General features: G+C 37.0%; 1 protein-coding gene across 9 annotated transcripts in view; it reads right to left on the reverse strand.

The window, feature by feature from the left end:
* CEP170 (centrosomal protein 170) overlaps nt 1-18040 on the reverse strand; it is a 166335-nt gene that overhangs the window by 18994 nt on the left and 129301 nt on the right. For 5 of the 9 annotated variants that reach the window (XM_045297872.1, XM_045297869.1, XM_045297868.1 and 2 more), the window contains 2 exons: nt 5992-6169; nt 2233-2403 (listed from right to left, as the gene is read on the reverse strand). In XM_045297872.1, coding sequence (XP_045153807.1) covers nt 2233-2403; nt 5992-6169 — 349 coding nt within the window. The remainder of the gene's footprint in view (nt 1-2232; nt 2404-5991; nt 6170-18040) is intronic. The other 4 variants (XM_045297871.1, XM_045297870.1, XM_045297865.1 and 1 more) reach the window with 2 other exon arrangements.

Consider the following 18040-nt stretch of genomic DNA (forward strand, 5'->3'; position numbering starts at 1 on the left):
ATTCCCCTGGGAGGGAGCTATATGTAGATTACTGTGATCGGTTTCCCCTTTCTTCCCCCACTTTCCACTTACTTAGAATTTTCCAATGTGATCCCTTTCGGAACAATTGGTATGTAGGGGACACCATTAGATTATTCTTGGTTCAGGGTCTGTGTGCTCTATAAGTTCCTCTGTACTAATTGTTTCCATGTGTCTTTCAATTTTTACGGTGCTGCTTTCTTCTGAATGAGAAAGCCCAAAAATTGCACCTAGGTGGCCGATCAGGAGCTTTTCAGACTCTAGTCACTGTGCAAGCTCACAAAGCAGGGTGTGGGACATCGTCTTTGTGAACTGCGTTCGACTAAATGACCTCGGTGTCCCTTGAGACTATGGTCTCGAACCCCTCAGCCTCATTCTCTCTAGGTGTTTGGTGATGTCCAAGAAGTTTTTATAACTTTACTTCAGTATGCTTCAGCACATCCATGGATACATTTGCAGCAAAGGTAATACATACATGTAAGTATCCTCTGCCAAACCCATGCATATTTGTGGCACACTCCCACTTTCTCTCCACACTACGGGCTCACTTTAAGAGATAACGTCCAACTGTTTCCCCATTTACCCTTATCCCAGCAACTTTAATTAGCGACCGTATGGTTCCACATCTTTGCCAACAGTAATATTTTAAGTAATTTTAATTTGTTGCAAACTGAACAGATACAAAATAATCCTTTTGTAGTTTTGACATGCATTTCTCTAATCACTGAATTTTTCTTTAGGGTGATTTCTCTAAGGACAGGGTTTTCAAAGTTGTAAGTAAATTGCCCCAAATCTGAGTGATTAAAAGTAATGATGTAAGATTCCATTCTAGTCCATACACTTCAATTACAAAGCGCTAAAAACCTCATAATGAGAACTAAGACAAATACACAAGATGATTAATTCTGGAGGAGTAATTGCTATGTTAAAATTTAAAAAAATAAAGACTTTTTAACATACTAGGAAATACCAACCCCACCCCCTCACACTGGAATCTCCCTAACCCCCCAAATGTATGTATTTAAATTTTTTTTTTTTTTAACAAAACAACCTTATCGCCTTTAAATTATTCTCCATTATACTTAATGTATTTGTCAAATCTGCGTGTTCCATTCTTGGAAACATTTTTCAAACTCATCTGTTTGGATGGCTGATAGCACCGCCCTCATTTTTTTCTGCACCTCTTCTACTTTGTCATATTGCTGTCCTTTCATGCCCCTCTTCATTAGCAGAAACAGAGAGGTCAGGTCAGTAAGGTACGTGGGGGCAAGAGAGGATGCTGTTTTTTGCCAAAAACAGGCACACTGACATGGCTATGTGAGCAGGTGTATTGTCATGTGGCAACACCAGTCCCCCATCTGACACAAATCTGGCCTTTTATGTCACAACTGTTACACTACCTTTTCGTAACCTCTAAATAGAAAGCGTGATAACAGTTTGACCTGGTGGAAGAATTCCAAATGCACTACAAGTAGATTATTTCCATCTGTTTTGGAAGTTGACTGATTTCCAGAATGAGGCTTGTCATCAATTGACATTTCACCTTTTTTGAAACAAGAAAGCCACTTGAACACTTGCTTCTTTCCCCCTAGCACTCTCCTTGTAAGCTGTGTTCAATATCACAACAGTTTCTGTGGCGTTTTTCTCAATCAGGAAACAATATTTCACAGCCACATGCTGTTCTCTTAAATCAGCCACCACAAAAAATGAGGTTCAAGTGAACTGCTTTTATGAAAAAATTCACTGTGATCAGAGAGAACCTTCCCAGGCAATGCCACTTGGGTGGACTAACTAGTTGCTTGATGCTAACCTTGTGTTCATACTATGCAATGCTAGAGATTGCTATGTACTCGTCTATTAAAAAATGAACAGAGAAAATAGAAAAGTAGCGTCGTGGTTAGATCTACTTAGCTATGGGAGAAGATTCTGCAAGTAAATGCCCTCATTTCAAATTCTGAATTCATCATTTACTGTCATACTTGGACAAGTTACTTTATCTTTCTGTACCTTAATTTGCTTATTTGTACGGAGTGCTGTAACCATCTGTATTTTTTTTTTTTTACCAATTCCTCATAAAGTCTAAAATCCATGTTGATAGTGCTCTCTCTTGCAGTATGGAATCAGATGAATATATATATTTTAAAGTAACAAATACATCACTTCTTAACCAGTAGTCTCTTTCAGTAACTGTCTGTCATGACTTGAATGACTTACTTCATCTCTGCTCCATGTTCTCCGCCTTGTAATTGTGAAGTGATCAGGAGTCTCTGGTGGCTGAGGTCTTGGCTCCCCAGATCGACCGTTGTTACCTTCTGGTGGTTTAGAATGAACCAATGGAGGGATTTTTCGGAAGTTGAGGCTTTCATCAAAAACACGATCAACCAACTAATGGAACAAAAGCAAAACCTTAGGAGAACAGACTGATTTATCAAAAGTATAGAAAATGGCATAATAATACTGATGACTAGACATGTGTTATTATTAAATTCTCAAGTACTAACAGAAACATGACACCTTCAATAAACCAATTACCTTTTCATTTAATCTATAAATGATTTCATTTAACCTATAAAATGTATGCTCTCTTACATTGATTTTATTTTTATAATCCAAAATATGAGTGTAAATCAAAATGTATTGCTACTAGGGTTCCAGTTCATGTATTCACAGGATAATTCTCTACTAAATGTTTAAGCATTTCTGTGCAATCAATGGTTTGTAACAGATGAGTCCGTTCATTAATACATCTGTCTTAATCTCATTAGGACACCTTCAAAAAAATTTTTTTAAAGATACTTTTGTGCCAGGAAAAAAGATGATTTCAAGGTCAAGGCTAACATCAAAATTTTAACAAAACTCAAGTGGACCTCTTCTCAAATCACTGAAGTGTTGAAACAAAGTAATGGGAATGCAGCCCCACATAAAGCAACAGTGTTTAGATGGATCAAACATTTAAAGGGAGACCAGGAAAACCTCAAAAGATTAATTCACAACAGAGTCTCAGCTCAGAGGTTATGGTGATTTTAGGAAGGGGAGGATCACAAACTAGTAATCTTGATAGATACTTCTCAAGGGACACAGTATGATGATGGGAGCTTCTTAATAAGTTGTTAAGAAAACTTACAACTCTACTGGTGAGTAAAAGGAAGTTTTAGATGAATTTTTTTCTCATCACGACAGAACTGCCCATTTTGTAAGGGTAGCAAGGGTTGTCCTTTGAGAAGGAGAAACCTTATAGTGCTAACCTGGCTCCTTCAGACATCTTATTGTTGCCTAGACTCAAAGTATCTTTAAAAGCAGCAATTCTCAACCTGTGGGTTGTGATTCCTTTGGGGGTCGAACGACCCTTTCACAGGGCTCACCCGTTTCATAACAGTAGCAAAATTACAGTTATGAAGTAGCAACGAAAATAATGTTATGGTTGGGGGTCACCACGACATGAGGAACTGTATAACAGGGTCGCAGCATTAGGAAGGTTGAGAACCACTGTTGAAAAGGAACATGATTTGAGTCCCCTTGAGGATGCTAAAGCTGTCGTTTTGATGTGGTTAACTTGAAGAGTGCTGGATTCTTTGGGAAGGGTCAACAAGATGGAAACGGCACCTTCAGAAGGTACGGACCGAGCATGAGGGCACGTGGAAAAGCAATAGCTTCACATTTCGATGCCTTAAAGGACCTAAGAGCTTCAGCAATACTATTTGACTTAGCCTTGTATGACTATTTTAAATTAGATTCTTCCATGGGTAGGAATATCCATCTATGGAAACTAGATGGAGAAAGGAAAAAAATGAGCCATCATAGATGGACAATGAATTCATTGCCTTACCGATAAAATGTTTCTTTTTCTTTTACTTTCCTATCTTTTTTTTTTCTTTCTTATATTCCTCCCCAAATCCAGGCACTAAATTTCTTCACAAGATAAACTGTAATTAAGTTTACAAAAGGGAAAAAAGTAATCTACAAAATACATAATTCAATCTTTGCCAGATAAGCTTTTAATAAAGCTGTAAAAATGATACATTTCTGTCCAAATGATATACTGCCGTTTACAGTAGTAATTGTTCCAATACAATACAAAGGAACTGGTTTTACTAAAGAGAAAATAAAACTACAGTATGATAATTAAAAATAAAAAGGGAAGATGAAAGTACATTCAATGAAATGTATGAATAATTTCACTAAAGTCTAGTGAATATATAATTATGCTATGTAAAACTGTTAGGCAGCTGAGAAAATAATATTTCAAATGTTCAAGCATTGTGTATGTCTTGCTACCATGAAGATTCTTTTGTTTTTCATCAATAAAGATGATTTTTCACATATTTGCAATTGATCAATGTGGTAACAAAACTACACAGACTAGCAAAATATTATTTACCAAATTAGATAGCAAATGAAAAAACAAATTTAAATAAAACAGTGACCATGAAATAACTAGGCTTAAAAAATCATGTGATAAATAACAATGAAAGAAATACTATCTTAACAGGTTACCAGAATTCGTATAAAGGATACTCATTTTTGGCTATCATTCAGAACATTATTATTATATAAAATAAGCAAGTGGAATGGTCTATATCAGGGGCTGGCAAACACTAAGTAATAAATATTTCAAGTTTTACAGTCAAATAGTATTCTCTGTCTCAACTATTTAACTGTGTCACTGAAGCACTGAAACAATTATGTTGTTAGGTCCTGTCCACTAAATTTCAACTTACAGCGACCTCATTTGTCATAGATGACACGTGAGGGACCGGGTTCTGAAAATACGATTTATTTATAGATAGTAAAGTTCAAATTTCAAACAAGTTTTATAACACAAATTACTTTTGTTTTGATTTTTTACAAAACATTTCAAAATGTAAAAACTATTTCTAGCTTTTGAGCCACACAAAAACAAGTGATGGATTTAAGTTGTTGACCCAGGAAACTGGGAAATTCATTCTTTCAAATGCTAATCTTTTGCTTGCACTTGGTTCCAAGTCAAGATGGCCAACTTGGCTGAAGAGGACCATTCATTTGTATTATAAGCTAAAAGCCACCATTTAAAGGAAATATTTTATAAGAGTATCCCTCAGAATTGTACAACAGGAAATTCTGCTTTTACATGAACAATAGTCTATACACATTAACTTAAGTTCCAAAGTTGACAAAAATATTTCAAAACTAAATAGGTGTATGTGTGTGTATATGTGTGCATATACAGACAGACCTTGTTTTACTGAGCTTTGTTTTGTTGCACTTTGCAGATATCGCACCTCTCCATCTTTTACAAATTAGAGGCATTGTGGCAACCCTGTGTCAAATAACGCTACCAGCATCATTCTTCTAATAGGCTATGCTCACTTTGTGTCTTTGTCACACAGCGTCTTCATGATACTACTGCACACTTTACAGAATACAGCATACTGTAAAAATAACTTTTATATGTACTAGGAAACAAAAAAAAAATACGACTTGTCTTCTTATTCAATGGTCTAGAACAGAACCTGCAGTATTTCCAAGGTATACTTCTGTGTGTGGGAATGCACTTATTTCAATTTTCAAAGCTTATTTCTCTCTATATGTGTATACATATAGAATTCATTAACGGGGCTATTTAAAGTGGACAATATGGTATAATTATTTATCTTATTTACCACGAGAAATATAGCTACCTATCTATGAAAATAGCTTTTTAATTGCAATTATTTTCATAGCCAAATTTTATTAGAGTAGCTTACCAATTTTACTTTTCAAGTATAATTTATATTCATATTTTAAGTGAAATTATGGACTCAAGAAGCAGTTTATTTCAAATTATTTTAAGTTTCCTTAAATGTTAGCCTTTATTGGTTTTGTTACACAAACAGAACAAAAATTTTTAAAGCAAAGTTGGAAAATGCAGTGCTTCATGCAAACAGGGAAGATGGATATAACTAAAATAAACTAAGCAAAATGCTAAAAGCAAAAGAAATAAAGAAAAGAAAGAACCTTATGCATTTCTCCATGAAGATCTCCTACCTCTTCTCTAGTGTCTATGGCAGAGCCAGGGGTGGTGGCAGCAGTGCTTACTGTGGTACTAGGGGCAGTGCCTGATGAAGTCACTGAATCTATCTCTCCTGCTACATCGTTGATTTCCCGAGCAATGAGAGCAAGATCTTGGCTGATCCTGGGAATAATTTTAGAAAAGAAGTTTAATTCTTTTAATTAACAGTCTAGAAAAAATAATTTATCACACAATCAGTTACACTGGTTTAATATCAAGTTAGTTTTGTATGTAAAACTTAAAGAGTCTCTGGAAATGCTATTCACTGTTTTGATACTCAAAATTTTAAGCCCTCGTTCAAATTAATAAAAAGAAATCCCAAATAATCTATAGTATACCACCTTGACAAGTATATAGTAAACAGCCTGAAATAGTGCTATGCCATATTCTAATATGTTATTAGTGTGACTATTAGTATATGAAAAAGGTGGTAAAACATTAAGGTGGTAATTAGAATATCAGGGGGCAATGAATTTGGATGAGAAAAGAAAAACCACAATGCTATTTTTACCTTAAGCAACGTTTATAATTTCTTTCAATTATAGACAATAAACCATATTAATAGTAGGAATACTGGTGAGTTTTGCTATGAGTATTTCAAAACATCAATTATATGCATAACATCAAAATTATTGCGGCCACCAAAAACAAAGGAGTAATATCTAATTTATAAGTTGTGAAAAGAACCACATTATCAATATAGTAGTTTATAATATTTTGATAACTGTATTTCAATATAATTGAATTTCTTTGTAACTAAGTATTTTATATTTATACATTTAGAAACATTATTCTATCATGAGACTAAAAGTACCTAGAGAATTAGGATGTTATGCTATTATATGCTTCATAATATGCTTTGTAATAAACAATTAAGGCTCAAAACGTTCTTGTGAGATGGGACTTTAGCTACTGATTTTTTTCAAAGAAGTCAAATAACTTGCCAGTAGTTACACAACTTTCCCAGCAGTCACGTAACTTAAAAGATGCTAAAACTAGATTCCAAAGTTAGATCTAATTTCTATGAAGTCTTGTGCTTTTTGGTCACATGAACAAAAGAACTAAATAATTATCAGCGATAATTAAAGAATAAAATAGGGGGGTAAAATCTAAAGAGAGTCAGTTATTGACATCTACTTTCTACTTCAATCCAAGGACCCTTGAATTTCTCCATTACACATCTACTGCACATGAACCAAATTTACATTCATAGGAAGGCTTTGGAATGACAGAATATTCTTTTTTTTTCCAAACTGACTCAACTTTTTATTTCACTCCGTGATACATACATAGACAGAATAATCTTAAAAGCACATGTAAAAGTTTCTGTAGCCTTAAAATAAAGCTAAAGCCCAACAGGAACAATTTATGATCACTATGTGGTGAAACCTGTAACAGCTGGAACTGCACTACTGCTGTGTTCTCCCAGGTCCTGCAAGTTTTCTGACTTTGATAGGGTACACTCTTGCCACTTTTCTATGTCTCCTTTTAGTGGAAAATAATTGAATTTTCATTCTCTGATAAGTTTCTTACTTACATAGGTTCCAGCTTTCATGTATACAATTCATAACAAATCATAGATGATTAATCCCTCTTTTATTTACCAATACAAAAATGCAGGAAGAAAACCAAGCAAGATTTCTAAGTCCTTACTCTGGACCCGGCACTGAGGACTACAACAGTGATGCTGGAATTCCAGGTCCTTGGCCTCACGGATTCAGAAGAAATAAAATAAGCAAACCGTAATGTAATAAGAACAATTATATTAAAATATACTGAGCACCATTATAAAAAAATCTTTAATTACATCATTTAATTCTCATAACTTTTTATTAAGTATACATCATCTTGGTTTACAGATGAGAAACATGATGCTTGTTGTTGTTAGGTGTTGCTGATTCTGACTCATATATGTATAGGGTCACAATGAGTCAAAATCAACAACAATAAGAACAATTGTGAGGATGGCACAGGACGGGCAGTGTTTCCTTCTGTTGTGAGCAAACACTGCCCCCTCCTGTGCCTTCCTCACGATTGTTATGTTTGAGTCCATTGTTGCAGACACTGTGTTCATCCATCCTGTTCAAGGGCCTTCCTCTTGTTCAGTGCCCTGCTACTTTACATGCATGCGATCCTTTCTCCAGGAACTGGTCACTCCTGACAACATATCCAAAGTACGCGAGATGATGTCTGCCATCTATGGCTCTAAGGAGTATTTTGGGTACTTCCTCCAAGACAGACCTACCTGTTCTATTGACGGTACATGGTACTTTAAATACTTTTCACCAACACCATAATTAAAATATAATGATTTCTTTTTCCAGGCATCCTTATTCAAAGTGCCTGTGTGGCAAATGTGTGGGTCAGGTGTACCTTAGTCCTTAGAGTAACACGTTCTCTGAATTTAAACTATGTTCTTTTCACACAACTGCCTCTTGGTCCATGTTTAAGATATACATGAGCACAATAAACTGTTTTGGAATTTCCATTTTTCTCAGGCTACCTATAGTTTGTTATGATCCATACACTTGAATACCTTAGCATAATCAATGAAACCAAAGTAAACATCTTTGTGGTAGTCTCTGCTTTCAGTCAAGATCCATCTGACATCAGCAATGACATCCCTTGTTCCACATCCTCTTCTGATCCAGCCTGAACCTGTCGCAACTCCCTGTCCATGTACTGCTGCAACTGCTGTAAGATCTTCTTCAACAAAACTTCACTTGCATGTGGTAGCAATGATATAGTTCTATAATTTGAGCATTCTGTTGGGTCACCTTTCTTTTGAATGGGAACATATATGGGTCTCTTTCAGTCATTGGCCAAGTAGCAGCTGTCTTCCAAATTTCTTGGCAAAGCATGGTGAGTGCTTCGTTTGTTGAAATATTTCAATTAGTAATCCATCACATAGATATTGATATGATCTTTTTGGGGGGAAGAAGGTATAATAAGTGATATAACAAGATCTTTTTTTAATCATAGCTGTATCTCACATTATAATGCATAAATGTTTATATATACATAAGGATAATTAAAAAGCCTTGTTTTTGGCTAATGCTTTCAGAACTGCTTGAACTTCCTTCAGTACCATGGTTCTTGATCATATGCTACCTCTTGAAGTGGTAGAATATTGACTGTGCATTCTTTCCATCTTTTGATGCATTCTGTATCATTCAGTAATTTGCCTATATAACCTTTCAATATTGCAACTCAAAGCTTGAACTTTTTTTCTTTATGTCTTTCAGTTTAAGTTATATTGAGCATGTTCTTCTAATTTGGTTTTCTAACTATATCTTTGCACATTTCATTATAATATTTTATTTTGTATTCTTGAGCTTCCCTTTGAAATGTTCTCTTTAGCTCTTTAACATCACTATTTCTTCCATGTGCAACTACTCTCTAATTAAGAGCAAATTTCAGAGTCTCTTCTGACATCCACTTTGATCTTTTTTTCCTGTCCTGTCTTTTTAATGACCCTTTGCTTTCTTCACGTTTGATGTTCATGATGTCACTGCACAGCTCATTGAATGTTCAATGCATCCAATCTAGTCTTGGGATGTTCTCGAAATTCACACGGAATAGACTCAAGTTGTATTTTGGCTTTCATGGGCATGTCTTAATTTTATTCAGTTTCAACTTGAACTTACCTATGAGAAATTGATGGTCTGATTCCAGTCAGCCCCTGACCTGGTTTTAGCTTCTGATATTAAGCTTCTCTATCATCTCTTCCCACAAATAAAGTCAATTTGAATTCTATGATTCCATCGAAGAAGTCCACATGGATAGCCATGTATTATTGAAAAAAATTATTTGCTATGAAGAAGTTGTTGGTCTTGCTGGCTAAATTCTATCGTGCTTTGTTTTTATCACCAAAACCTGTTTTATTTTCCAACTCCTGTTCCTTCCCCCTTGTTTCCAACTTCTGCATTTCAATGGCCAATGATTATCAATGTATTATGAGGGTATGTTTGCTCAATCTCTGGCTGAAGACTAGGTAGAATTCAATTTCGGTTATCACTAGCTTTAGCAGTGGGTGAGTGAAAATAAAGCACAAGAGAAAGCTATGTGATCTTTTCTGGGGAGAAGGAAATAAGTGATATAACGAGATCTTTTTTATTATATCTGTATCTCCCATTATAATTCATAGATGTTTATATATATATACATAAGAATAATTAAAAAGTATTGCTACCAAGGTCCTACTTCACACATGCACTAAGTCATACACCGAATTATGTGATTAAAGAGTAGAGGATTGCAGGTAGTTTTCTAAATAATACATTTGTCTTAGTCTCATTAACATGACTTCAAAAAAATAAAATCCAATAGAAACAGTAACTTCTGGGGGGGTGCATTTCTGCCCAGTTAAGTAATTCAAGGCAGAAATATCAGTTCAGAAAGTTAAGATAACGTATTGTTTTATTCCAAAAAATATTAAACTTAACTGGCAGGATATGAGAAAAATGCTTTGTGAATTCCTCTACACTAATAACTGACAAGATATTAAGAAAACAATACCATTCACAATGCACACATAAAAGATGAAATATTTAGGAATAAGTCTATTCAGAGATGCAAAAGACCAATTCAAAGAAAACTATAAAATATTTTTGTAAGACACCAAAGAAACCTACAAATGGACTTAGTGCAGATCTCCTGCCTGGAGGGTGGGTACGCAGTGGACGGTGGCCTGAGATTCTCATGTGCTATTTTAACACTCTCCTTATTAGGGAGAAAGACAAGGCTTTCTACTCCCATAAACAGTTATAGTCTCAAAAACGCAAAGTGGCTAGCCTTAGCCTGTCCTACAGGGTCACTATGAGTCAGCACTGACTCAATGGCAGTGAGTTTGGTTGCTTTATCATGACTTGTATTAATCTGGTAAGCATGGTTCTACCACTGTGAATAAATGTTATTGGAAGTTTGACCCACTACCAACAACCAATGTTTGTGTAAAAAGTGTCCAGTCACTTAAGAGATTAATCTGTGTAAGTTAACAATTCATGTATTGAGGTTTGTAGCTGGCCTTCAATTGTATAATGTCCTTTTCTGAACAGTGTTTTAAATTCTACACCACTGGCTAAATTAATGATACTATCAACAGAATTACCTTATGAACCAGAATGATGATTGATAATGTTATATGAATTGATGTGGGGCTCACACTTAATTCCAGCCCCAATTGGAGAACAATTAGGTCTTATTACATGGCAATGACTGATGCTCACCCTTCACAAAGAGATTACTGAAGATATGGGTACGGTAGCAAATTGTGGTGAAGAAAGTGGATGGTGCCTGGCCATCAGGAAAAAACAGTGTCTGGAGACGTAAAGGCTTGTCTTTGACCAGCAGCCATCTGACTGAGGCGTGAACTTGGGCCACATGGAAGAAGCACACAAGCCTATGTGATCCAAGGATTGTGAATGATAAAATCCAAACTCAAAGGAAGAAATGGTATTAGAGATTAAACTGTGATTTAACTTCATAGACTTCTTCAGAAAGTTATAGATGACAATGAGAGCCCAAAATCCGTCTGAAGGTCCACACAGGGATGAAGCCTCCAGTGAATCCCCTCTGACCACTGACGAGGGATGTGAATAGCCTTGCTGTCCTGCAGAGTGCAGCATGGGTGGGGCTGAGGTCTTGTATTATTCTCCTGAGTTTCTTTTTAATGTTTTGTATATGAGATCATGGATAGGTAGAGCTATAGAAATAGTAACTGCAATGATGGTTTCTTGAGGGGGTATAGTGGGGAAAGTTGTGGGGCTGAGGACAATAGGTATAAGAGGGATGAAAATTCTGAGGTTGATTGTGGAGATGGTTGTACAGCTCTTATTAATATGATTGAACTATTGAAATGTATGATATGGCTAGCAAAAAAAAAAAGAAATGTATGATATGTTAACATATCCCAATAAAATGGTTTTTTTTTACAAAAAAAGAAACTTACAAAAATTAAGTATAGCACAGTCATAGATAAGGTTTAGCATTCTGAAAATGTCAATACTACCCAAAGCAATCTACAAATATAATACAATCTCAATCCAGAATCCATCAACACGCTTTAAAGAGTTAAAAAAAAAAACAAAAACCAGCAACTTTAATTGGAAAGCAAAAGGAACCAGGACAAGCAAATAACTATGGAAGAACACAAATACTCCTCCATTCTGAAAGGACTAAATTTAATTTGAAAACCAAATTTGGATAGGGTTCTGAGGTTCAAATAGTGTAAGCTTAGTAAAGGTACGTGATAAACTGTAGACATGTAATGGTGATGCTGTAAACTCTGGTTATATCACTATGTAAATTTTTGAGACACATAAAACTGAAAGACAAAATAAAGACAGAATTATTTTGACGGTAACAGGTTTAGTTTGGGATTTGTTTGTTTTTATATACACACCGTTTTCTCTGTGCCATCCTTAAGCAGATAATAACTATTAACAGTTTAATGCCAGGTACTATGCTAAATATATGCACCCACCTAGCAAGTGTCTCAAGACCATTAAAGTTAACTTGTCTAGGATCACACAGACTTTGTGGTACAGCTGGGGCTTGAATCTAGATGTCTGATTTCAGAGTCGAAGCTCTTGATCATTCTGTTACATTATATCCTTATAATGTAGGTTATCCCTCAAAGTACAGCAGTATTCTCAGTCCACTACCATTCCCTGATGTTATCTACTACCACCGCTCCAAATAACTTCTTTCTGTGAATGATTTCTACAACTATACTCCTAACTTTAATCAGCTTCCTATGTTTCAGAGCAGCATTTCGACTATCTGCTAGGCTTTTTCAGATGACTGACTATAAATCAATGTGTCTTAAACCAGTATGTACACAATAGAAACTGCCGTCTATCCCTTGTCTCACATACTCTTGGTTTTTATGTTGTTCAGTGGCATTACCCAGTTTCCCAAATGATTAATCATAGAATTGTTTTATATTGTGTTATTCTGGAAATCATCAAATGATCTGTCTTGTTCATTCATTCCTTTCTAACCTCATTATCTTGATCCTATCTCAGATGTGCAATATCATGCATCTTATGTTTTGGAATAGATCTACATTTTAGGTTCCTTTCTCTCAAAAAGTTCTATACAATTCCTTCAAAGTTACTTTTCCTTAACAGAGGTTAAGTTACTCTCTGCACAACACTTAAAATTATGTGAAATATGGTTATGTGAAAGCAAAGCTTAGAATCTTCTCAACCTCTTTTATAGACCTGCTGGCACCATCAGTTAATTGTTGGACTGCTAACCACAAGGATGGCAATTTAAACCTAACAAACCATGGGAGAAAGATGAGGCTGTAGGCTCTGTAAAGATTTTAAATCTTGGAAACCCTATATAAGGATGCTAAGAGTTGGAACTGACTTGATGGCAGTTGGCTTATTTAAAGCACCTTGCATTTTATCGGTTACACATATCTCTGTTCCCCTCATTTCTCTATGAACTCTCTGAGGAGATCTCTATTAACTTATTCTCACCATCCTCTGCCATTGAGTTGATTAGGACTCATATCATCCCTGTATGATATGTTCATGTGAGTTGTTACAAAATCTTTGAGCTGATGGAGATTACATGTATGTATAAGAAGATGTAAGGGTGCTGCCAGGTAAACACTGGACAGCTAACTTCCAAGTCTGCAGTTCAAATCCATCAGCTGCTGCCTGGAAGAAAGGTGAGGCTATCAGATGCCATAATGATTCAGAAACCTTTTATAGGGCACTATAAGTCAGAATTGACTCAATAGCATAATGTAAGATATATATGAGTGAGCTCCAAAATGTTTATGGAGAAATGGAATGGAAATATAATGAAATGTTCCACAAACATTTTGAAATACCCTTACATAAAGAATTCTGTATGTATATTTGAATCAACGCAGGACTGCAGAAGTGTACATTGCAATAAGACATCACTCTTTGCAAATAATACTTTCAGTTAACATTAGAATAAAATATGATATTTCTTTATCCTCTTATGAATGCTTGTGCAACCCTAGTAATAATAGAACACTATTAACTAGTGTGGGAAACTGAGGACCGGGAAGATGGTATATGCGGCCAACCCCTCTACACTCATAATAAAGAGTCTGGAGGGCCAAGACTCTAATGAAAGAAAGGCTTCACATTTTGAGTTGAAGATTAATCCCAGTCACATTCTCCTAACTAAAGACCATTCCCCACAATATCCACTCCTAATAGTGCTACTACAAAAATACTTCATACAGCCACATGGCTGATCACTATGCAGTAGAAGGCCTTTATCTATAAAAGCAGACATGTTTCTATTGTCCTCCCTGCTCAAGAGGTGGTCAACTCCCTTCTGTCTGTCTCCAGTACTAGTATTGGGTTACTCCCCCAGTGAGCTCAGGAACTTCTAGGGCAGTGGTTCTCCTAATGCCTCAACCCTTTAATACAGTTCCTCCAGTTGTGGTGATCCCCCCCACCCCCAACCATAAAATTATTTTTGTTGCTACTTTATAACTATAATTCTGCTACTGTTATAAATCGGGTGACCCCTGTGAAAGGGTCGTTTGACCCCCAAAGGGGTCTGTGACCCACAGGTTGAGAACCACTGTTCTAGGGTAAGCCACTCCCCACCTTGTTACCTATGTGATTGATGGGGCACGCATGTCCCAAGAATATATATACCCACTGAGAAATAGATTCTTGTGTTCTCTAGTTCTTGGCTTCATGGAAGAGGTGAGCTCTCAATATGCATTGTCTGCTGTCCTTTATTCTTTCCCTTTAATTTCACAATCACTCCTCAGAACTCATTCAGACGTAAGGTTGGGCCTTAGAAATGGTACCCTGAACTAGGGATCTGTTGGAAAGTCTCCCAGAAGAGAACATAATCCCTGCACAATGATTGTGCAACCCCATCAGAAGGTAGAGTAACAAGTACTCCCTCAATGCAAGATCACTTTGTTCTATTAAACTGGCATTCCATGACGCTCACCTTCTCGACATGATCGCTGAAGACAGAGCGGGTGCATAGTAAATGTGGTGAAGACAGCTGATGGTGCCCGGCTAACAAAAGATGTAGCATCTGGGGTCTTAAAGGCTTGAAGGTAAACAAGCAGCCATCTAGCTCAGAAGAAACAAAGCCCACATGGAAGAAGCACACCTGCCTGTGGGATCACGAGGTGATGAAGGGATCAGGTATTAGGCATCAAAGAACAAAAAATCTTATCATTGTGAATGAGGGGGGAGTGCGGAGTGGTGACGCAAAGCCCATCAGTAGGCAACTGGACATCCCCTTACAGAAGGGTTGTGGGAAGGAGACAAGCCATTCAGGGTGCAGTATAGCACCGATGAAACATACAACTTTCCTCTAGTTCTTTAATGCTCCCCTCCCTGCCACTATCATGATCCCAATTTTAACTTACAAATCTGGCTAGACCAGAAGATGTACACTGGTACAGATAGGAACTGGAAACACAGGGAATCCAAGACAGATGAACCCCTCAGGACCAGTGGTGATAGTGGGGATACTGGGAGGGTGGAGGGAAGGTGGAGTAGAAAGGGGGACCCAACCTATCACAAGGATCTACATATAACCCCCTCCCTGGGGGATGGACACAGAATGGTGGGTGAAGTGAGACGTCAGACAGTGTCAGATATGACAAAAAAACAATTTATAAATTGTCAAGGGTTCATGATGCATGGGGGACAGGAAAGGAGGGGAAAAATGAGGAGCTGATACCAAGGGTTCAAGTAGAAAATGTTTTGAGGATGATGGCAACAAATGTACAAATGTGCTTGACATAATGGATGTATGTATGAATTGTGTTAAGAGTTGAGTGAATTTGGGGAATAATCCATGGTTCCCAGAAGAGGGAACTTTAGATCCAGGGACCTGGGAAAAGGTCACTATAAATTCAAAGAAAGGACAATAGACACAGCCTAACCAGCTAGGCAGATGATGCAACTGAACCTCAGTCAGGCCTATCACTCAGTCCCACCACCAGGAGGAGCTCAAAGATAGATTTAACTAGCAAAGATGTTTAGCTTAAACCAGAACCACCAGCAGTTATTAGGACCGGTAGGTGGGGACCACTACCAAAAGGGAACAACATAGAAGCCCAGGTGGTGTAGCGGTTATGCGTTGGACTGCAATCTACATGTGGCCGGCAATCCAAAAGGTACAACAGGACTTTTATTAGGAAAATCCAGTCAAAGTACTCAAGGAATTCAGATCGTTATTGGAGTTACTGAATAAGAATGTGAAAGGGAACCTAAAACTATGATTAAGTCTGAAATCCCATGGATTATAAAAAGGTAGATTGCATAGGGCAATTATTTTAACTTCCTTATGTTCCTGTTCATAAAAAACTAACATGACTTGGGAAAAGGCACCAGAAGATTTATATGTAAGGTCTTGGAGTATATTGGAATGCTGTTATGGATAAGCAAGAGCGCACCTATATGGAGTTGATAATTGAAGGGAAAAGGTTTTCCAGACTTTAAGATTCAGGAGCTGACCTCACGGTCATGAGCCATTAACAATGGTCAAAGGCTTAGCCACTGATCACCCCTAGTTTTAGCAGAGAACCTACAATGTACAGGGCCTGACGGCAGTCCGGTTTAATTAAGCCTGTGGTGACTCTTAACCCAATTAATTCTGGAAGGAGGGATCTGTTGCAGAATTTCACAGCAACGAACAGGGAAGCAGACTTGGAAAAAATGGACGAGATCCTTCTCCAATTGAGATCACTTGTAAAAATAACCACCCGGGGCTAGGATATTCAAATTTTTAATTGACACTGCTATTGTAAGGCCTGCACCTATTAAACTATCCTGGAAGTCAAACAACCCATATGGATATAACAGTAGTTTCTTAATAAAGAAAAAATACAGGCTCACCATGAATTAGTTCAGGAGGAGCTGAGAGGTCATACTGAAGAGCGTCAGCATTTGGAACGCTCCTGTATTTGTACTTAGAAAGACAGCAGGCAAGTGGGGGCTGATGGACCTGAGAGCAGTCAATTCTATCATATAGCTCATAGGAAGCCTCCAACCAGGACTTCCCTCGCCTAGCATGATTCCAAAAGATTGGGCTCTGATCATCAGAGATTTGAAGGATTGTTTTCACATTATCCACTTAGATCCTGATGACTATGAAAGGTTTGCCTTGACTGAATCAAACCATAAAGCTCCTACTAAAAGGTACCATTTACAAACTTTGACTCAGGGCGTGGTGAATTGCGCCACCATGTGTTCATTTTTAAAATTAGATTTAGATTTGAATTAGATTTTAAATTAAATTTAGAACAATCCAGAAAGCGCTTCTCCAAAGCTTACACCATCCCCTACATAGATATTTTTAAAGTTGCACCTGATAATGAAATGCTGCAACAAACCTGTACGCAGAGAGATGAAAGCATCTCTCAGGCAGTAATTGTTCCTATTAAAATTCAGACAACTAGGCCTTATACATAACTAGGGACAGTAGCAGATCGAACAACTATTAGACCCGAGAAGCTTGACATTAGAATAGACCATCTAAGAACATTAAATAATTTTCAAAAGCTACCAAGAGATATATATTGAATAAGCTTTGCTGGGCATCCCCATGCAGGAAGTCCAACACTTGTTTGACACATTAAAAGGGGACCTGTGGCTAAACAGTCATAAAGAGCTCACCCCTTCCGCTCACTGTGAGTTACAATTTGTAGAACGCATCAGTTAAGGGAATATTTATCACTTTGATCCAGCTAAAGTATCCACCTTGCCATTTTTCACATACCAGTCACCCCACTGCTACATTACCCCAAGAGGATAAGCCTTTAGAGTTGCTACATTGAGGCAATACTGACCCCAAAGTTGTTGGCCTTATTGGGCACAAAGAGTGTAGCTGATTACCAGAGGCTGGCATCGCTGCCAACAACTGAGTGTGTATGATCCATCAATAATAAACTTAGCTTACTCCCAGCTCAGATAAAAACTCTTGGAAATTTCAGATAGCGTTAGCTGAATTTGGGGG

This window comes from Echinops telfairi, unplaced genomic scaffold, assembly GCF_000313985.2.
Source record: "Echinops telfairi isolate 266 unplaced genomic scaffold, ASM31398v2 ScPeMD7_7424;HRSCAF=8462, whole genome shotgun sequence".
Taxonomy (NCBI): Eukaryota; Metazoa; Chordata; class Mammalia; order Afrosoricida; family Tenrecidae; genus Echinops; species Echinops telfairi.